At 42.6% G+C, this 22716-nt stretch overlaps 1 protein-coding gene across 7 annotated transcripts in view; it reads left to right on the top strand.

Moving 5' to 3' along the window:
* The first annotated feature begins 1433 nt into the window (after positions 1 to 1433).
* The window catches only part of osbpl3b (oxysterol binding protein-like 3b), a 39190-nt gene continuing 17907 nt past the window's right edge, over positions 1434 to 22716 (top strand). For all 7 annotated transcript variants that reach the window (XM_017426594.3, XM_017426592.3, XM_017426591.3 and 4 more), the window contains exons 1-2: positions 1434 to 1573; positions 19588 to 19741. In XM_017426594.3, coding sequence (XP_017282083.1) covers positions 19646 to 19741 — 96 coding nt within the window. In that variant the 5' untranslated portion in view covers positions 1434 to 1573; positions 19588 to 19645. The remainder of the gene's footprint in view (positions 1574 to 19587; positions 19742 to 22716) is intronic.

Raw genomic sequence — 22716 nt, 5'->3', positions numbered from 1 at the left:
CTAAAAAAAATACAAACCATACACCTTTCATGCCAGGGTTTTATACTGAAATCATCTTATGTCGAGAAATAATGAAGTTGTAGCCGTTTTAATCAGTCCTTTCAAACAACCTTATGTGACATCATGACACTCGAGGAATGCGTTTTAAATGACTCTCTGCTACTCCCAAAGTTCAGCTCAATATCTCTGAAACTGACTGAGTTATGGCCACTTATGTGTTGGCTGATGTTGATTAGCTGTGGCGGCCATATTGAATTGGCTTGAAAAATTAATCAGTTGTAGATGTCCATCCAACAATTATTTCCTGAAAGTTTCATTAAAATCCATCCAGTGGTGGATGAGATATTTTGCTAACAGACAAACAGGGTTGACTCCAATAGTTAATGCTGATGTTTTAAGCAAAGATCTTGTGCGATGAGTAGCACTTGGAGTATGTGTTGTGGCTGACTCTCAGCTACCACCACAACAAATATTAGTTCAACATGTGTAAAACTGACTGAAAAATAGTCATTTTTGTGTTTTCCAAGGTGAGTTGACTGTGGTGGCCATCTTGAATAGAATTGACTCCAAAATTTAATCAGTTGTAGATGAACATTAAATGATAATTTCCTGAAAGTTTCATTATAATCCATCCAATGGTTCATGAGATATTTTGCTAACAGACGGACAGAGTTGACGCCAAATATTTAATGGCAAAACATGAAACAAATTTATCCCATAAGTTAGCATCGCTCAGAATATGTGTTGGGGATCAGCCTCAGCTACTACCACACCAGACTTTAGGTCAACATGTGTAAACTTGACTGAATTGTGGCCATTCTTGTGCTTTATGATAGGTGGCTGTGGCGGCCATCTTGGATCGGATTGAATTAGTTGTAGATGTACATTTAACGATTACATTCTGCGGGTTTCAATAAAATTCGTTCAGGGGTTCATGAGATAATTTGATAAAAGACAGAAGATTTTTTTTATAAAAGGGAACCTGTCATTCCACCTTTTCTCCAGCAGGGGACAGAACATCTCAATTTTAGCCACGTTTTTGTTTCGCTGTCCTCTCCTCGTGTATAACTGGTGTTGTTAGCAACTTTTGTACAATTTTTTTCAACTTTTGAAACGTGGGTTGGAATTGATTTCTCTTTCACACTTTTTAAACAAATTTGTTTTTTAAAATGTACCTTTTGACACAGGCGATAATTTGGCATGAATTGAAAGTCGCGCCAAGTCAGATTTTATTTAATTTGTGCAGTCCGATGATGGGGGCGGTTTGGGTGGGGGGTTCTCTTTCTCACGTCACGGAAAAGATGTTGTCAAAGATCCAAGCCCCGCCCCCTTTTAGCTGTCAGGCTGCGCTTCTATTGGCCCTGGCTGCCGTCAGTCACGCATCCTCCTCCTCCTTCTCCTTCTCCTCCTCCTCCTCCTCCAGCGGTGATGCTGTCAGGGACAGAGCTGCATGTGGGAGCCTGTCAGATCAGAGCGCAGGCTGCTCGCTTGTGTGGTTCCGGCTGTAATCTGCACGAGACCACCTCCTTCACCTTCAGTGAGCAGACATTCATGTTCTCATCTGTACCTAAAGGTGAGTCTTCTCTTTATTGTTTCTTCTGCTTGCTTTAGTGTTTGATCTTTTAAATCTGTCTTTTTACAAGTGTTAAAAACCTGAGAGAGTCCTCACTGTTCCCTCAACAAATGGGCTGCTCTCAGTGTTTGAATCAGAGGCAGGGTGAGTTCAGTTTAAAGCTCCTCAAAGGAAACTCAGGAGTGAAATCTGAGTTTAAAGTTAAATAAAACCATCAGTGGAGGGTGTTTACTGTTCGCCTTAAAGCCCCCTGGAGTTCCCCCCGGGGCGGCAGGTATTTTGTGACTAAGATTTGCATTTCAGGCAGAAAATGCCAGCAGATCTTTTACTGGTCTCCATGGTAACTCTGAGCCCCGCTCCTCTTCCTCTGAAAGACAGGAGCAGGAGGATCGTCCACTGCTCCTGCAGAGGTCCGGTCCGAGTTCTGACTCAGGAGGGGAATCAGCTTGTTTTTAGAGTCTGCACAACGAGTGGATGGAGGGGTTTACACTCAGTCTGGGTTTGATCATCCCGTGCCTCCTGCAGAGAGTCTGATGGGAAAGAAATGATCAGGACTTTTTGATGACAATGAAATACGCCACTCAGTTTAGGAACAATGACTGAACGGGGATCTTGTGACACGACTGAAAGTTTGCGTTTTGGAGAAGTGGGAGTTGTAGGATTTACATGATGTCCTCTCGGTTCTCTTGGCTGCTGTGCCAACGGAGGCCCCAGGTGAGCCCCCGTCAGGTGCTGCCTGAGCCGTTCAGACACGTCAGGAACTTCTCAGGAGCTCACGTGTGCTCACAGGCCACGCTCTGACTGTAAAGAGTCTCATTCCTAAAGGCAGGATTGTTGTTTGGCAGTGAAACTCAAACCCCCGGGGGTCATTTTTCTTGTTGTTGTTGTTTTTTTAGGAAGAGACAGTGAACTCCTTCCTTCTTTCTGTTCTCACAGCTGTGTCCTCTGGAGACTGAAGCTGGTTTTGTGGGGTTTCTTTCTGTTCCTCTCGCAGCGTCAAACACTGAGAGGCTGGGCAGGATCTCTGCAGTTTTTACGCATTGCATTTTTAACTTGGGCACGATCGTCTGAAACGACGACAATCCTGGAATGTGTCTGAGCTGATTCCCTGCAGTGTTCTGGGCCTTGTCTTAGCCTCGCCCCGTGCTGTCTTAGAGCAGACTCTTGCACAGATTGTCAGTCTGATGCTTCCATGCTTATCGACTGCCAATACCAAAAGAACTTATCAGCACAAGAACAATTTGCAAAACACTCTGAGCCATCCAAACACGGCACGGTAATTTATTTCAGCGGCCTTCGTTGCCTCCTGCTGTCTCTGAATCTCCTCCGACCAACAGGTGAATCGTGCAGAAAGTGAATAAAAATACATGCAAAGCAGGTGGATTTAGCCTGTGCCAGGTGTTTGTTTTTCTTCTGTGTGTGTGTGTGTGTGTGTGTGTGTGTGTGTGTGTCGTATGTAAATTGTTCTTTGGTTTCATACACAAACATGCACTTGTTATTTGAGACACTGTTTTGTAGGGAAAACTGCAGGATTTGAGTCATTATCATCTTCGCGAGCATTTTTCAGAAATCTCTACATTTCTGCAGTAAAACAGGGAATCTCAGTGTTAAATCACACACGCTGCCTTCCTGTTCTGCATGCTTACTCTCACGTTTGTTATCCAAATTAGCGCTCTGGTTCGTTAAAGGCAGCTGCTTGCCTCGCCTTCGGCCTCCTTCGGGTGTCAGAGAGACTTAAAGGAAGCTTAAAGGCTGACTTCAGTAGTCGCTGACCGACAAATATCAGCATTAAATTTTAACGAGGGCGACTCCAGGAGATACTTTTAACTAAAGGCAGCAGCGACGCACCGGTTGGCCTCCATTCATTCTGTTTTCGATGCCGTGTGTGATGGAAAGACTAGGAATCTTTACCATTTCAGAGAGCTGCCTTTCTTATGCACTCAGTTTTAAAAAGAATATCACCTGAAATGTCTTATTAAATCTTTCTACAGAGAGTTTTTTATTACTGTCCAAAATATATTTACACTATTCGAATTTAAATACACTTTAAGGCTGTGTTTATGACTATAAACTGATAATGTGAAAGCTGTGAGTGGAAAAACAAAGTCCACCTTTGCTGCTTTGGTTGGATTTAGAAGCAAAAGCCAGGAGCTGCTGGTCAAACACACCTGATTGCCTGATCATCAGCAGGTGTGACCACACATATCAGGTGTGTTTTAAAGCAATGCAGAGGTGGGAAGACATCAGCAATGGCCTTGGGGAAGCAGCTGTTTGAGCCCGTCCATCTGGGAAGGGTTAAAGGTCATATCCAGACTATTTGGAGTCTGCTCTTCTGCAGTCGGACAGATTATTTACACGTGGGAAACATTTAAGATGGCGGCCAATTCTCCCACGAGTGGACGCCCCAGCAAATTCACCCCAAGGTCAGGCTGTGTAACCTCAAAGGAGTTGCAAAACTCCCAGAGACCTCCTTCTCAGACTCTGCAGGCCACAGTTAGCAGGTTAAAGGTTAAAGTTTGTGCCAGTTTATTTAGGAAAAGCCTCTTTTCTCTAAAGAAAACATGGCAGTAGAGCTTCAGGTTCTGAAATGTCATCTGATGAACCGCAACAGCTTTTGGAACGACGTTCTGTGGACAGGCGGGACCAAATGAGTCCATTCATTTTCTTTACTCACTTCTCCTTTCCGGGTCATGGGAAGCTGGTGCCTATCTCCAGCCAACACTGTGTTAGCAGTGTGTGAGGGCAGGGGACACCCTGGACAGGTTCCAAGTCCATCACAGAGACACACAACCATTCACGCTCTCAGGGACAGGGACCATTTTAGAGTTACTAATGAACCTAACATGCATGTTTTTGGTCCGTGGGAGGAAACCAGAGCACCCAGAGTAAACCCACATGAGCACAGGGAGAACATGTAAGTTCCACCCAGAAAGGCCCCAGGCCAGGAAGCGAACCTGCGACCTTCTTGCTGCTCTAACCACTGAACCATCCGAACTGGGCAACGCCGTGTTTGGAGAAAACCAAATGCAACAAATCAGCACGAACACCTCATACCAAGTGTCAAGCACGGTGTTGGAGGTGTGATGATTTGGGCTTGTTCTGCAGCCACAGGGCTTGGGCGCCCACACGTATTGTGTGACCATCAGTCTTAAAACTTGCTCACAACATCATCCATGAGTGACAGGTGAGCCATTTTTAGAGGGGCTGGTTTGACCTGACGTGTCCTCAGAGTTCAGACCATTAAATGTGCTCGATGCCAGCTAGCGTTAGCACGCTAACGGGGTACACTAAGACCTCCTACACACCAACACTGTGGCGTGCTGGTTATTAAAGGCTCCAAGCTGCTTGTGTGAAAACCATCCCACTTTCCGTTCGGAAGCGTTAATCAAAACAAAGCTCAGTTTGGAAACATATGCAGTAAATAGAAGTTTGTCAGCCGACAGCATTTTCCTCATAACACCCGAGTTTTTTGGACTTTTTCATTTCTAATATCTTGGGAGAAGCCTAATCCGCCATATGGCGAACATCTGACTGAGGGATTATAGGGTTTTCATTTTTAAGCATATCAGATAAACAAATTAAATCAGGTCAATATAACTTTAAAAATAGAAAACAAAAGCTATATTAAAGGCTTTGTGAGTCAGATGAAATAACACCACAATTCTGAGAACACCCAGTGCAAAAAGAACTAATCACAGAAAAACAAACTTTTCAGTGAAACTTTGTAGTTGTTCCCGCTTAGATTGCTTTAGGGACGCCACAGATTAGCTTTAGGTGCCATGATCCTCCATTTTCTTTCAAATGCTTTAATTCAACCCATGAGGCTCATCCATAACGTGCATTTAGTTAAGATTGCTTCACTGATGTAACTTAAACCTTCTAGTACTGTAATTATGACAGGCGTGGTTCTTTTTTCTCTTGTTTTTTTTCAGCATATGTTAGAAAATCTCCTTTTTCAGGAGAAATATAGCTTTCAAACTCTGGCAGGCATGTGTCATTATATATATATATATATATATATATATATATATATAATATAAACGCTGAATGGAGTTCAAGTTTAAAGGAAAAGAAGGTAAATTTTGTCCAACCGGCACTTTATCCTTTGTCTGTCCATAAATGGGAAACAATAGAAAACCATACCTTAAACAGAAAAAAATGCATTTTTGTTCAAATTCGTTGTGAATGGTGATTAATGCTAAAATCAGTTGAAGAATGAGTTGTTACCTGACTTGTTAAGGTTAAAAGAAGCAGAAAATAAGCTAAAATGAACAAAACAGCAGCTAAAATCTAAAATCACAAAAAAATGGTGCAAGGCTGTTAAAGCTAAAATTAGCTTAAAACATAGCTAAAATGTCAAATTTATAAGCTGTAGCTAAACGCTAAAGTTAACAGAAGCGTAGCTAAGAGCTAAAATTAGCAAGACAGTTTGCTGAAAAGCTTAAAGGAGCAGAAGAGGGTAAAAACTGAACAAGAAAAAATAAATAAATGTTGCAGGAACTGAAGCGATCTCAGCGTTTTTCTGTGGAGAATTCTTCAGTAAAGAAAGTTAAACAGTTAAAAGAGTGAAAATGCTGCAAATACTAAAAGCTACAGAATACTAGCCGAACGTTTTGATTTAGGATTGGTTACAGCAGCTGAAAGTGTGTGGAGGCAGGTTGGCTGTGAAACAATATATGGGAGAAACTTTGAACAGGAAAACAAAAAAGTTTTTGAGTTCACACAATAAATATATCTCCTCTTCGAAGAGCAGAAGATTTGTGTTGTTGAAGATTGTAGTGATTTAGAACGGCCTGCTGGATTGAAAGTTTTTTCTCTTTGCAGTATTATTCTCTGAAAACACTTCAACTGCAACAAACTATACGTTGTAAACTGTTTGACGCATTTCTGCCAGTTTCGTTTGGCAAACTTGACCTCTGCCGTAAAAGTCACAGTGCATGAGACGCTTTGTCTTCGTAACACTTTGCAGCCTTAAATGTCACCAAATGCATTCCTCCAAGGAGTGCTAGGCCTTCAATTTGCTCTGTTTTTTGGACATTTTTTTTTAAATTGTTATTCTTATGAGAGCAGAGCTATGTGCTGATTTCCAGGGTGAGGCTGCATCTTAATCAGAGCTGAGTCATAAACGCTGCTGCTTTTTAATTTATTTTTTATTTTTTTATTGGGAAAGTTTTTGCCGAGTTGCTGGACGTGGCAAAGTGGGGAGCAGCTTGTGCCTCTGAAATTCAGTCCATTTGAAAGTCTTTTAACTGCGATGGACTGAGCTGCTGCTCCTCTGCGTCCTGATGAGCTGGGGTTGAGTTATGAGGATGTCACCCCACAGAGGCGCGCACACACACACACACACACACACACACACACACACACACACGTTGTGCAGATAACAAAGGAGAGGACCTCTGCCACCCCCAGTGCTGAGAGTAGAGGCTACATGCTGAGGATGTGGCTGTTCAACAGGATGCAGCGCGGTTTCTGCGAGTGTGTGCTACAACACCCCTTGTCTGTTGAGCAGTTTCAGACATGAATGAAACCACTTCCTTTAGCTGCAGCGAGTGATCAAGGAGCACCTGTACCCACCTCTGCCCAATCAGTGCCATCAGAACTCTGACTACATTTGGCTTTTTAGCCGAGGATTGACACTCAGAGCAGAGAAGCTCTTCAGGGATTAACGTGTCAGAGAGTCACGTACGCTCGGAGAGGAGCAGTATCACGAGTTCCTTTTCTTTTTATTTTGGCCCCTAATCAGATCAGAAACGGGGCGTTAACAGCTATGCGTCTCTTTCAGAGAAGATGAGGCCCACACACAGTCAGAGCGAGGCTGTCGACTGGCTAACGTGACCCCCGCTCGGTCCCCAGACGCTCCGATGAATGATGAATCTCATGTTGAGATGGAGACAGATTTCTCTGTGGCATTATTCTTGGCTGAAAGGATTCAGCCTTCATGACCCGTGCGGTTCGAAGAATATGCATTCGTCTTTTAAAAGGAAACTTCTGGACCCGACTGAGCCTCCATTATCCTTCAGACAGATTCCATTTACACTGCAGCTCTTCCTGAGAAAAGGCAGAAGTAATGGCTGAAGTTCACTGATTATTACCTTGGAGAAAAATCACATTTGGAGGGTTTTTCTCTTTCTTTTATGTTTCAGTTAGGACTTTATCTGAAGGCTGGTTCAGACATCAGTTCTGTCCTCTTTGACTGATTGAAGCCATTTGAAGGATAATCAACAACTCCAATCTCATTTTTAAATTTCATGACCGTCCATCCATCCATCCATCCATCCATCCATCCATCCATCCATCCATCCATCCATCCATCCATCCATCCATCCATTTTCATGTTTTTCCTTTCTGAGCAGCTGGTGTCTATCTCCAGCAGCCGCTGTCTGAGAGACGGGGGACACCCAGGACAGGTTGCAAGTCCATCACAGGGACACATAGAGACAAATGAGACTATTCACACTCTCACTAACAACTAGGGACAGTTTAGAGTTACCAATTAACCTAACATGCATGTTTTTGGTCTGTGGGAGGAAATGACGTAAAATGCCGAAAGGCAGAAAAGCAGAAAGGCAGAGAGGCGATGTAACCACCGCTCTGCTGTGCCTTCCCTAATTTCAGAATTAATGATTTTAAAATTGAGTATTTCAAGTATATTGCACATATGATAAAATAGAAATATACTTTTTGTGAGTATATGTGAAGTATACTAATGTCAGCGTTGCAGTAGAAATCCTTTCTTCAAAACTCCAGGCTGGCCCATTTTATTTGCTAGCGATTATTTCTCTTGATTCTCAGAGAAGGTGTCATTTTTACTTCATCCGGCATGCTTTTCATCTGGTTCCAGCCCTACATTCATGCCTCCTCTTCAGGTTGTCAGGGATTTGGGGTTGTATCGCAGCCTTTAATTGGGCTTTGATTATCTCAGTCAGCTGCTCCTGCATGTAGACGACTCCCCCCTTCGGAGGGGTTTATTCACCAGAGCAGATGTTAAAGTGCCACATGTCAGCACGCCAACCACGGGGTAGACATTCAGAATTTTATGTTTTAACTGACCGAATTTATACATCGTTGACGGTGGAGTGTTGTAAAAAAAAAATGTAACAAAAACAACATTTTTTTGTTCAGCATCTTCACTGAAAATCAACAGCCAGTTATGACATCAAGTTAACTTTTCGTTGCACTTTTGAACCGTTTGTGTCACCGTTGTGGTGATTTTGCCAGAGGAATGTGTTTTCAGTCTTGTTAATTGTAGGATTTTACCCATTTGACAGATTGGTAGTGATTGTCCTCTTTGTGATGCAGACATCCTGCTGCTGTGAGGGGCGCAGACCGAGGTGTCCTGCTGAAATAAACCTCCTGAAAAAACGATGTCACACCGATCGTAGTGTCATGCTCCTGAAATCCCAGTGTGTGCTTTTGCATCTTTTATGTTTTACACACATGCAAACTTCTGGGCTCAAACTGAGAAAAACTTAGGCGTTGATTTTTTTTAATTATTGCTCACAAATGGTTGAAGATTTCAAATCAAGTGTTGGCACAAACCAATCTCCAAGTTTGAGCATGTGTGGAAAAGGATATGTGCTCATGTGAAAAGATTTGTGATGCTATGGTTGTGTTTTGTTGTCGTGGGTTTAGTAGATTTTTGTCCTGTTGCTGCTCCTCGTGTTTTATTTTTTATACTTCCTTGTTTATCTTTTGAGGATTCCTCGTGTTTAGTTTCTCAGTGTCTGTTCGCACCTGCTTCTTGTATTCATTAAGCTCAGCTGTCACCACTTCCCTCATCACCCCCGCCTACTAAAACTGCTGCTCCTCGCTCCGTCTTCAGTCAGTCGTCCTGTAAGTCCTCTGCCATCTTTGAAATTAGCTGTCCTGTCTGCGTTTTTGTATTTAGTACCTTTAGTTTTCTTTTTGCTGCTGCCAGCACATTGATTTGCACATCGAGCTCTTGTGTGAGTGTATTTGTTAAAATAAGTTTCACAAAGACACTATAAATATGTTTTTTATTTTTTTATTTTTCAAATTCAAAGCAGAAAGCTCATGTAAAACTCCACGTTCAGAGTTCCCACTGACTGTGGGGGTTTAAAATGGAAAACGAGTTATCTATTTATTTATTGGTTCAGAGTCACCCACTGATGGAGCTTTGAGTTTGATGCACAGTTTTCCATTTTTTGTGTGTTTTAAACACTCCTGGAATCATTTGTGGAGCATTAATCTACAAACTGAACATCATCATGACTCCACACACTGATCTGCCACCATACCGTCACAACAGCTGGATTTTTGTACCTTTGGCTAAGAACAAACTGAATCCTTTTTTCTGGTTTTTGGCACGTAGAACTCAGTGTTCCTATTTCGTAAAAAGCTAAATGAAACATGTGACCACAGGACATGAGTCCACTGCCTTTCTGTCCATCTGAGATGATACAGCAAAGTTTTCTTTATGTATCTATTTCACGCTTTTTTTGGCATCAAATGTGATTTATTACAGCCTTCTGCTGTAAAGCATCTAGTTACTCTGCATGTGTTTGTTTGTCTGCTGTGTTAGCAAAAAATCTCATGTAGCAGTGGAGGGATTTTAATAAAACTCTCAGAAACTAATCACTGGATGAACTGATACCTTCTGGAGTCGGTCCAATTCAAAATGGCTACTACGTCAAACATGGCAAGCACAAAAATGTCTATAAGTCTATTTTGCAGATACTGAGGTTGAATTTGGGGTGGTAGTAGCTGAGCCTCATCTCCAACACGTAACACAATCATGACATTATTTTTGAAGATTTGACTAAAAAGGCTAAAATTCTGACCCTTTTCAAGATAAGATGGTCTTAGTTAAACATTCTGAGATGAGTGAATACAATAACAGATATTTACTTTGTAGATATATTTGTCATTATTTTAAAAATAATAATTTAAATTTAGTATTTTTACATTTTCTGAAAATGGAAAAAGTAGTTTCAGAACACCTCATAAACATCAGGATCAGGTCTGTTTTTGTGGATTTTTCATAGATTTTTTTTGGTCCTAACTTAAATACAATAACTTGTTGTCCAAACCTTACAAACAATGGCTGAAATATAAATTAGCGTATACCAAACAACAGACATAAAAATTAAACTAAGTTTTATTTGATGAAAATATCAGCTGGGACTTTTATTACTTTGGTGCTCCCTCTTAATTCTAAAAAACCTCAAAGTAAAGAGAAATGTATTTATTTTATTGCTCTTACTTCCACAACATGCTTGTATATTTTAGTTTTTCTCTTTGTTTTAAGCACATCTTATCTTTCTTTACATAAATATGGTATTTTTTCACTTATATCCAATTCTCTGCATTACTGGGCTCACAAAGTGCCATCATCCCAGCAGTCTAATGCACAACTGTAACAAGATCCCTGTTATTGATGAGGCAACTTTTATTACGAATCTGGCGCGAGAATCTTTGACTCACTGATGTGATGCTTGCCTTTCCTCACCAGAGCCCACATTTTACTTTGTGGCCAAAGGAGCTTTCAGAAAGAAAGCTGGTGGACTGCAGAAATAAGAGGATTACCAGAACCCGAAATTAGGTGTGAGGCATCGTTTGTCACCTTTAGGGAAGTGATTTCCCAGCTAAAGACACTGAAAAAGGGGCTCAGAGCGACATTTGACCTGTGGAGCCGCGATAAATCAACATTGATTCTCTTCTGTTCTGATAATTCTGTTTATTTTAACCGGCAGGACTCGGAAATCAGTTTATATTTGAATTTGGGGTGAAAAGCCTGCTGACATTTAAAAGCGATTCTCATTCATAGAGCTTCCTGCAGCCTTCGCTGGCTTTAATGGCGTGTTACCTCGTAATCACGTGGCGCTTAAGTCTTTTCATGGCTTCAAACTGGAGTGTGACTCAACTCTTATAGCTTTGTTAAACTTATTTAAGACGCTCTGTAAAAACGCGGCGCCACGCCTAATTCTAGGCCTGCTTCAGGCGCACTTTTCTCCGCCGTGATTGCCGAACTCCCGTTTCTTCTCCTTGTTGCTTTCATTTCACATTTCTGGGAAATGGGACTCCATCCTCCCCACCCAACTGCTCTGAATTACTGCCATGCATCAGCTCCTAATAGGGGCTTAAGTACTGTAATTTTTACAAGTCATGACTCTGTTTCCGAAGAAAGCTGCTCTGTGGGGGGTTCGAGCGTTAGACACCGATTCTGGTGAGTCACATCCTAATGAGGCTTGAAAGCCTGCTGAGCTTGTGAGTCCCTCTGGCTGCCTCTGGAGACAGCCGAGGGACAGAGGACCATCTGCGACGTTAAATCTGCAGATGAGACGCAACAGAAGGCGTTCGCTTTCTGTCTGTGTAGTTAGTGGATCTTAAAAAGAGATTAAACTGCGTCTAAAGTTGCGATCTGAAGCAGCTCTACGACTGGTCGGCGGCTTTCCCGTCTGCTTCAAAGTGACCGAAACAGTTCGAATGTGATCACCATCACAGCCCGCAGGCAAAACGTGCTCAAAGAAAGCAGGAGGAAGTTGATTAGGAGGTCACACCTAATCTCCTCTGATCCCAGTCCAATCAGGCATCCACAAGATGCATCACGACGAGCCAAATCCATGGAGGCCGCAAACTGCAAGATCTGAAAGATCTGCTGCCAAAGCGCCAGCTCGACACGACACCTCCAGGTCCCAGCAGGGAACTCTAAGTCCCAACGAGTCCCAGCTGTTCTGACAGCACAGGGGACCCTAAATTAACCAGGTGGTTTTAATGTTGTGGCTCCTCAATTCACCCTTAATAAGGAGGAACTACTCTACACAGACTCATTTTGAGACATGAAGGGCTGTTACAAAGATTTTTTGGGGGCTCAGAGATAAACTCAGCGTGAATCTCAAACGTTTTATCTGAGTTTCAAGTATCTGCAGTGAAAAATGTCCCATGTTCAGAATTCGATCTAAATAAAATTGAAATATTTTCCAAAAATGCCCCCCCCCCTCCCCCTCCCTTTTTTTAGCTGCTCATTTGTAAAATTTCACCACTTCCCTTAGTTACTGATGTTTGCTTTCAGGTCGAAACTCAGTTTTCTGATTTGTTGCTTGTTTTCCACGAGTCATCATTTGCCATCGGTTCTCTCCACACTCCAGGAAGCTGCTTTACAAAGGTGGGATTCATAAATTCAGGCTAAGAGGAGTAAGTTAGCCTTGACCGAGCCTTGTCAGAGCATCTTAAAACACACACACACACACACACACACACACACACACACACACACACTAAACTAGGCTGAGAAGGAGCAATTAGGTTAATTACAACCGCAGTGATTTAGGCCAAACATCTCTAACATCAGTACGAACAGCTGTTTGTACAGATTAGCTGTACCTTTCACTTTTAATTACAAAACAATTAAGGTCTCAGTAAAATTGCTGAATTTGATTTCAATGTTATCAGAGTTAATGACAAATGATCAATAAAAGGCAAAATACAAAACTAAAACAGGTAAAACATGTTTTAGATAATTGTTCAAAAGGGACATTTATGATTAGAGTGAACCCTGACAAGGAAAACGCCCCGAAACCTGAATGTTAACCAGGTCTGAAGCAGGCTAACTGTGGAGATTATGTCTCCATGGTAACAGATGTGACACTAAATTAAAGATTTATTAAAGGGATAGTTCAGCTGGTTTGAACAATTAATATCTCACCTGCAGCTGGTAGCTCTTTAAACGACCTCAGTTTGGAAAAAAAGAGTTTAATTTTGACTGAACTGACGAGCGAACGGCTAGTCTGAGCGGGGCCAGGACCAAAATGTCCTAGCCGTTAGTGTTATTATATATCATGATAGCCCTGCTTGGCGTTCCCCCGGGCTGCACCAGAAGTGCCATAGCTAGCTGCTGCCGCGAACTCTGTGTACATAGCTGCGTAATGCAAACCTGATGGTGGTGTAAAGAGCCATAAACTAGCCGTTAACTCATCAGTCCAGTTCAATTTGATCTTTTTTTTCTCCAAATTTCAAAGAGCTGAACAGGTAAGATAGTAATTGTTCATAACCTTTCCATAGAACCCCACTTCCAGCCCACTAACTATTGCTTTAAGGCAGACTGAATCCTGACTTAATCGTTTATCTGGGTTTTGTGAAGTTGCCTCCTGGCCTCAAATGTTGATTCCTGTTCCCTTGTTGTTCATTTTGTCGTTAGTTTCTTCAGTATATGATCTTGCTGGCTTCCTTCACTCTCTGTTAGGTTTTTGCCTTTATCATTGTCTCAGTTGGTGGTTTTAGGTTGGTGGTGCTTTTTTGGATTTCTGTTATTAAAGGTTTGACGTGTCTGCTTCAGCAGGGCTTTGTGTTTGTAGTTCCAGGTAGGTAAAGTTGCGTTCTCTCTCCATCTGCCACCTGATCAGTCCTCTGCTTCACCTGCTCGCCATGTAATGCGAAATGCAGTATTTTCTTCCATTTTCTAGTCCTGATAGTTTTAGGCAAATAAACAATGAAAAATAATTGTTGGGTATATGTTATGTTGTCCTCTATCTCTCCAAGCCTTTTCTTTTTCTGGTCTATAATAAATACCATCACAATTAAGACAAAATGCCCCAAATGATGCTAAAATAGAGCATTCTGCCGGGGCCGAGTGAACATACTGAGTGAGACAATCCGTATGGTTGTTGTCCTTTAAACACTTGTTTCATTCAACCGTCAACCTGGATTCTCATTATGCGACCATTGTGGCTTCCACCCACCCACTCTGCGCTGGAATATTCAAAGGATGTCAGCCCCCCCCTCTGCACACCAGCCATTTAGCCTTTTGTGGATGAGACACTTTCGAAGGGAAGATGCTTCATAAATTTGTTTCTTTGTCGTGCAAATCAGAGCCTGGAAATTGCAATGCATACTGGGCGTTCTCAAAGTCGGAGGCAGTAAAACCTTCCTCTGGGGAAGAACCCGAATCACTTCATCCTTTCACTATTGTTCAGTCCCTGCACACCTAATAAAATCAGATGATGTTGTATAATCTTTTGTGCACCTAGATGCTGAGCTTCTGACTTTCCACTCACCCATCTTTTAGTAAAAAGCCTTTCTTGGACAGAACTGCTTCCCTTGTTACACAATAAACTCACATTGTCATGGTGCCATTTATTCTCCATTACAGAAAATGATCCATTATTATTCATTGTTTTTTTTTCATATTTACTTATATAATATCTATGGTAAAGAGCTTTTTAAATTAAAAAAAACTTTTTTTAAGAGTTTAAATTTCATTATAATTAAAATTTATGCAATGATTTTGATTGTTTTTAAACTCGTTAACGTTTAGCTCCAGCTGTGTGTTGCGCAGATGTTGGTATGAATAAAACTTAGTCATATTTTTTCACAACAGCATCACCTTTACTGGAAGAATTTCTCTCTCTTTGTAAACTTTGTGTTAGATTTTGTTCTTCTCAAGTGTGACTTGGTTTTTGTTTTAGTTTTCTTGCCTTTTGGACTCATCCGTTCAGTGTTAGTAATCAGCACACCTGCACTCCATTCGATTCTTCGATTCTTCCTCAGCGTATTTATAGTCCTGGTTTCTGGTTGTTCCTCGTGTGCATGTGTGTGTGCATTTCAGCCTATGACATAAACTAAATAACACCACAACTTTAATATTGATTCAGATACAGAAATCAGCTTTTTTTTATCCTCCTTTTATCGCCTGCATGCCGCCCAAAGACAGCTCATAACGTTTTTGCTAAAGGCTAACAACTTCATTTTTTCAAGATAGGACCATCTTTGTTGAAAAGTTTTAAAGTTTTTTTTTATGTTTTGATGATGTTACTTTTCCCACTGTAGTTCTAAAATGTTGCTCTTGTTTGTAGAAATTTGTAAGTATGGTATAGTTACCTTTTTGAGCTCAGGAATTTGCTCATCTTGGAGGAATGTTTCCCTCTGTTTTCTGTATTTGTGGCTGTCTGTGCCGCAGCTGTCGGTGTTCACTCAGTACCAACGTGTCGACTTCTACATGACAGTTTTGACCAACCGTACCGACCATAACTACTCATAATTACAATCTGCATCATCATCCATATTTTCTGTATTTTTCAACATGTCGAACGCAGAAAATATGTTTATTTGAGGTGAGTTTCTTTTACCAGAAGCTGCTCTGTAAACTGATTCTTCACACAGTGCTCTCCAGATGAGTGAGGGTAATTACTGAAGTTCTGACGTCCGATGCTACGATCGCCTCCATGCTCGCCCGAGAACGTCACCCTGAGGAGTGATGAAGTGATTCAGGCCGCCACGCAGCTGATGTGAGCAGAGAAAAGTAGGGGGATAAATCATGAGAGACGATAAAAGCAGCAATGAGTTGATCAATAGGTTAGATTTAGTGTTGTATGAATCACTGTGGACTGAAGCAGAGTTTGTTCCTCAGCAATCAGAATCAACTGAGCTGGAAAAACACATAATGTCCTGTTGCTGATGGGCTCTTTTTGACGTGCCCGGCCTCTTCGATCAGGTGCTTTTTACGGCCTGACGGCGTAAGCTGCAGGGTGCGGTTCGCTTGCCACGTGGCAGAGGTGGTCAGGTCGTCCACGCTTTTACCCCAGAGGCTGCTATCATTACGCAGCTCGGGGATTCCAGATGCAGAGCAGGGGAGGCGATTAACCTGGCCACCGCTCCTTCAGCAACACGTGGCGCGCCTCGCTTAGCCTGTTAACCTCGAGTCGAAGCCTTTATCAGCAGATTAAAATGCTCCGTCAGACAGGAGATAGTCAGACAGGAACTGCAGAATTTTGTCACAAGAGGAAATCTGAAGTGCGAAACAGACGTGAATCATCTATCCTCACTTCTGATTTACCTTTTACACAATTTCTTTTTTGCAAATATTTTGCTAAAGCAAATAATTTTCTGTGTTTTTCTTCTTTTATTCATCTGATATCAGTACAAGAAGGATGAAACTGTCGGGATGTGAGTTTTTGCGTTATTTTGTAACTTGTGTGATGTCTTTCTGTTTTCCCTCAGCTCCCTACACACCTGGTCCTCATTTGCTCATCGGCTCACCTGATTCTCCCCCACTAATCGTCCCTCCCAGTCTGTCTAACCCTCAGCTTTCTCGGATCATTATCAGGTCCTACCGTTTCCTGTTGTTCTGCTTTATCTTCAGAATAAAATTTTCTCTCCCGTCTCCAGCGCTTGAGCACTTTAGGTCTCGTCATGTCCGCTGTACGTGTCAGGACGTGGTGACAGTGAGGCGAACCCAAGATGCAGACTCATCTTTTAAAACAAAAACTGATTTATTAAAATAACAAAACTAGAAAACAAAAAGCTGACGTGGAAGCAAAACTAACTATAACAAAAATCCAGGTAGTTAACAAAGGCGGGACAAGGCGAGGCAAAAACAGAGAGGGACCAGAGACCAGACTAGAAACTAACATGAACAAACAACAATGAATCGGCAGAGAGGTGGAGAGGAAGACCAAGTTTTAAAGCAGAGGGTGATGAGGAGAAGTGGGAACAGGTGTGTGATTAGGAGTGAAGACAGCTGGAGATGGGTGTGACAAGAAACCAGAAAACTGCTGAGCGGAGGACAGGTGAATGATGACAACACAGAACTAAAGCATAAAGAAGACAAAACAATATCAAGACAAGGACAAAAAACAGCAAATACAAGAAAACCCTAAATCAAAACAGAACAAAACCCAGACACATGACAGTATGACAGAAACTGCCTGAAATGTAAAAGTTTTACTTTGTTTCCCAGCATTTAAGTTTGTCCTAATTCTCGCCGTGTCTTGTCACGTCATGTTTTTACTACGAAACAAACACGCCGTGTCGCGCACGGTCACCACAGAGAAGGAAAACCAAGCTATAGTTTTTACTGTCATATCTGCTGGAAGATTCAAACAATCCAGCCTGCCGGGCTTTTTGTGTGGCTTCTGCATGTTCTGCAGCACAATCGGATTTCTTTCAGGGTTTCTAAGGTTAACGGTAATCGAACCGGCTGTAGATACAGTATGAGTGAACAAGCATCATCCCAGGGATAAACTACTGACCTGTCCACAGAGCACTAAATACAAGTCAGATCAGGCTGCAGCTCCCCGTGATAACAAACGACATGAACGGGTCCGAACTACCCCTTTAAAATGAACGAGCAGGTGTAATTAATGATGCTAAAGTAATTAGCCATGAATGGTCAGGTCAACGGGCAGACATTTAATCAGCACAGCCACGCTTATCTGATTGCTGATCGTGCGAGAACCGTCATCCTCTGTGATTTATTTTCACGTCTCTGTGCCAGCTGAGCTGAGATGCCCTATTTAAGGTGTTATTTAAGGAAAACTATCCATTTCCACGCTTCTACCTTTAGACTCTGGGAGTATTGAAAAAGCTTGAATCCGGCTGTAAAATTTATAAAAATGTAAAAGTATTTTCCAGGCGATGACTTGACCCAGTGATCGTGGTGGTGTAATGAAATGACAGGAACACACATCCCGACTGCTGATCAGGCTTCAGACCGACGTGGCTGCGGCGACGTGGCTGCGGCGACGTGGCTGCGGCGACGTGGCTGCGGCGACGTGGCTGCGGCGACGTGGCTGCGGCGACGCGGCAGACTGGAGTGTGAAAACGTTCAGTTGATCATTGTGTGGCGGCGAACAGAAGCTTCCTTTAAGGGGCCCCAATTATTTCCACACTCTGCTGAAATGATTAACCAGTATTCTACTGATGATCTCACGTCTGTCTTTTTTCCCCACGTTAACGAGACGCTGTGCAGAGATGTGGAATCATTGATTACGTCTCTGAAATATCCTTTAATTTTTTCTGTCATCACAACGTGTCACTGCGTGGATCTCAAACAGACAGGTTCTGATTTATGTTGCCAGAAGGCAAAAAGGCGGGCGATTGTGTTCTTATGTCTGTCTGTTAGCAAAATATCTCACAAACCACTCTACAAATTTCAATAAAACTCACAGAAAGTTATTATTATACGACTACAACCGATTCACTTTTGGAGTCAACACCATTCAAGATGGCCGCCACAGCCAACTGACAATAGAAAACACAAAAATGGCTGTATTTTAGTCAGTTTTACAAATACTAAACTAAGATTTGGTGCAGTTGTAGCTGAAAGTCAGTCACAACCCACACTTCAAGTTCCACTTACCACTCAGTCATGTTTACAGATAATGAGGTAATATTTGGTCTGGTAGCAGCTGAGAGTCATCCACAACACATACTCTGAGAGTTGATGTCTTTCTTGATATCACGTTGTTTTCAAGGTTCGACCATTACATCTATAAAAATGTGCGATGCTTTAATCAAGAGTCAAGTTGTTTTTTTTTTTTTTCATTTTAACTTGACGAATGATTTCAATTAATAATCTGTGCTGGCCACAAATGTTTCTTCAAATAGTCAGTGAGTAATTTAGACACTTTGAAAACCCCTGAATATGAACCGCTTTGCATCATAAGCATCCTTTTCCGCGCTTCAGTTTGCTGCTTTTCCTCAGGTCTGAATACATTATGACCTCCCACAAAGCTGGAAGTGGGTCCTTTAGATTCACAGCCTGCTCAGACGCTGACACTCCATCCCCCTCTGATGGGAAATATTTAAACCTCTGATCTCTCCAGCTGCAGTCAAGTTTCTATCCTCCAGTCGATGGGCGTACTGCTGTACTCTGACGCTGAGAGTGCAGCTCCTCTCGTTGCCCTCTGTGCTTTCTGCTGCACAGAGGTGGCAAAAAACACTTCAAACGGCCTCCAACCCTGGTCCTCGAGGGCCACTGTCCTGCATGTGTTACTTGTTTCCCTGCTCCAACACCTGATTCAGTGGTTAAATCACCTGTTCATGTTCTGCAGAAGCCTGTTAATCACCCATTGATTCAAATCAGGTGTGTTGGAGCAGAGAAACAAGTAGAACATGCAGGATGGTGGCCCTCCAGGACTAGGATTGGATACCACTGGCCTAACGTGTTCTCCGGTGAGTGCTGGAAGGCTTTTTCGCAGCCCTGCCAGCTCAGACCGTCCTCCTTGCTGTCCTGTCCCCTACATGACGTGCTTTTTTCCTGTTTTCTTCCTCAGCTGGAGGAGCTGGCCCTCGCAGTCCGGCTGTAGGACCCGCGGGCCCGTCCGCGGCGAGATGAGCTTGGAGGAGCGCGGCTCGGCCATGTCGCAGAAGATCTCCTCCCTGTCGCGCAGCAACAGCAGCTCCTCGTCCAAGCTCGAGAGCAGACAGGTACCGCTCAAGCTGCGCTGATTGTTTCCTGCACGGAGGAAGCAGCAAACTTTGGGACATCTAGGCACTTTCGTTGTTGTTGTTGTTGCAAACACATCTGACTTATTAGAAACCAGCTTGTTACGTTTCCCTCAGAGGTAATTGTGTCTCACACACAACATGGAACCCGCCTGATGGACCAACGGGCTCTGAGCGCTCACCGACAGGCTGCAGACTCATTAATTTTTCATTGCCCGCAAAGCTTTTCCTTTTGGAAGTGAAAGTAATTGAAAATCGTTCAAGTACCACCCACAGCACAAACTGAGCTTGTCGTTCTCGAGACATGACAAATGCAGGAACTGAAAAGGCATCTCCGTTAAAAACAACAACAACAACAAAAGAACAAATATTCTGAGGCATGTTCTAATATATATGGTGGTTTTAAATGTTTCTGTCAGGTTTGGTTAGTGGTGAGGCGACCCCAATGTGCAGACTCATATCAAGAGCTCCAGGAAAACAAAAAACAAAAAGGCTGATGTGGCTGCAAGAAAACTAAATAACAAAAATTATCAAAAACCAGGATCACGAGGATAACCAGACAGCACACTGGAGTGACAAAGGAGGGAAATGATCAGATTTTAAAGGCGGCAGGTAATTAGGAGACTGACTCAGAGCAGGTGAAGATGGGCGTGTCAGGCAAACAAGGACAAGTGAGTGATGACAGGAACACAAGGAGCAAGCTCCAGGCCTCGAGGGCCGCTGTCCTGGGAGTTTTAGGTGTTCCTGCTCCAACACACCTGATTTAAACGGTTTAATTACCTCCTCACCAAATCATCAAGTTCTCCAGGAGCACGACAACAAGTCGTCCATTTAAAACAAGTGTTTTAAAGCAGAAACACGTCTAAAACATGCAGGAGAGCGGCCCGCGAGGAATGGAGTTTGACACCTGTGCTATACAGGCAAAACTAAACATGAGGACAACCGAATGACAAAATGAAAGAAACAATAAACCCAAACTGAACACAGGATAACCAGATACATAAAAAAAACAATAACCATAAATACAAAAAGAAACTCAAAGAAAACCCAAATCGTTTCAAATTGGCTCAATCAGGAAAAGACTGAGGTCATGTCATGTTCTGTGGGCTTTAACAGGATGGGTTTATAGTTGCCCACGTCTCGTGGCTTCCTGTGTACGATTCTTCGTTTGTTAGCAAAATATCTCATGAACCCGAACCCTAACCAATGAGCTCCAACCGCTAACTTTTGTTGCCCGCAGCCAGTCAAATTTAGCAAACGCAAAAGTGGCTTCAACTTAGTCATTTTTAAAGATGCTGAGCTAAAACTCGGCGTGGTAGTAGCTGGAAGTCCTTCCCAACGTATAATAGGAGCGTTTTGTTTTTTAAACTTTGGCATGCAAGGTGGCAGTCGACATGCGCTCCTTCAAGAGATGCCACGACACAGAGCGCCAGAGGGGTTTGGAGCTGAAGCAGGGTTTTAAAAGGTGATTTAAAGCAGGCTCTGAAGACAATCGGGGAAGAAGCAGATAGTCCGGAAACACGAAGAACAAGCAGGGGCGACGTCCGTGAAGCAGCAGTTTAAACAACTGAAAAAGGCCGTCCAGTCCTCAGGCTGGGAACGAGGTGGAAAAGGCAGCCAGTATAAACAGCAGACCGGAGAAGTGATGAGAGGTACAGAATCTGGAGCACCTGGCAACGAAAATCCACTTCCTGTAGTCAGGCAGAAGGCTCACACACACACACACACACGCTCAGGGAGAGGACGAAGGAGAGAGAGAGGCTCCTGGTCTTTATAAAGAGGATGAAATGCAGAGGTTATGACATTTCTCTGATGTTTTATTTAACTACGGCATGTTTGTCTTTGAAGGACAAGCGTCGGTTTATTTCAGCTCGCAGCAGGAGGAGCACAGAACAACTAAAGCGTCAAACTTACGCTTTTATCAAGCTAAAATCTCTTCCCATGAACCGCGTCCCTGACCTTGGAGGGAGGCAGCGTTAATGACTCACTGTGTGGCTGTGTGAGACGAGCGATGAAAGAGCTTTCAATGTCCTTCCGCCGTCCCCCCGTCCCTCCACCCACCTGTCCCACTCTGTGTTTTTTTGGGGGTTTTTTTACTCTCACCTTCAGCATTCACCCTGTCTGACTGATGCAGTTTACTGAGCCCAAGCTGCTAATGTGGAACAACCTGCAAACCTCTGCCGAGAACCCAGACAGCTCCGTCAAACAAACACTGTCATTTAAAGCGATGTTCGACTTTACAATCTTTAAGGTGTCCTTGTTCGGTTTGAGCGAGCTGTGCTGCCTGGACAACCTAAATATAAATCTGAATATTTAAATCCCAAATCAAAGCACCAGTGTGATAACTACCTGATGGTGTGAGATAAGGTGGAGCAGCTCCAGGTGTTGGGGAGGTGTTTCCTGTTGCCCCAACAAAATGGCGCCGCTTCATCTAAAAGCTTAAAACTCGGACAAAGCTACAGCTGGACTGACTTACCTCAGGCTGGGATGTTCTTCTTATGGCAGACACACAATAAGTAACACAAGAATAACTTTATTATCATTATTTAACTACTTTTAAGATATATTCCCAAAATACTACAATATACGGCCATAGTATGTATATAAAGACAGATTAATTGATTAACTGATAATTGTAAAATATGATTCAAAGGTGTTAAAACTGGCATTCAGCTCTTTCTGTATATATAAAAAAATCTGTTTAAACCACAAATGTTTATTGTTTTTCCAAATAAAATTTAAATTACTTTATAGTATTTTTAAAGCCTTCCTTGAATCCTCACTGCTGGATTACTTTGTGAGGAAACATCAACTAAATCTCTGTTTCTGCAGGGGGGAGGATTTGGACCTGACCCGTTTAATCTCAGGAAATGATTACAGTGAAGAGTGAGATCAGGCCAAAAAGCTAATTTTTACAAATGGGTCCATGAGGTGAAAACACAGATACCCCCCCCCCC

The sequence above is a fragment of the Kryptolebias marmoratus genome, linkage group LG16 (genome assembly GCF_001649575.2).
Source record: "Kryptolebias marmoratus isolate JLee-2015 linkage group LG16, ASM164957v2, whole genome shotgun sequence".
Classification (NCBI taxonomy): Eukaryota; Metazoa; Chordata; class Actinopteri; order Cyprinodontiformes; family Rivulidae; genus Kryptolebias; species Kryptolebias marmoratus.
This window is presented reverse-complemented; position numbering and strand designations above follow the sequence as displayed.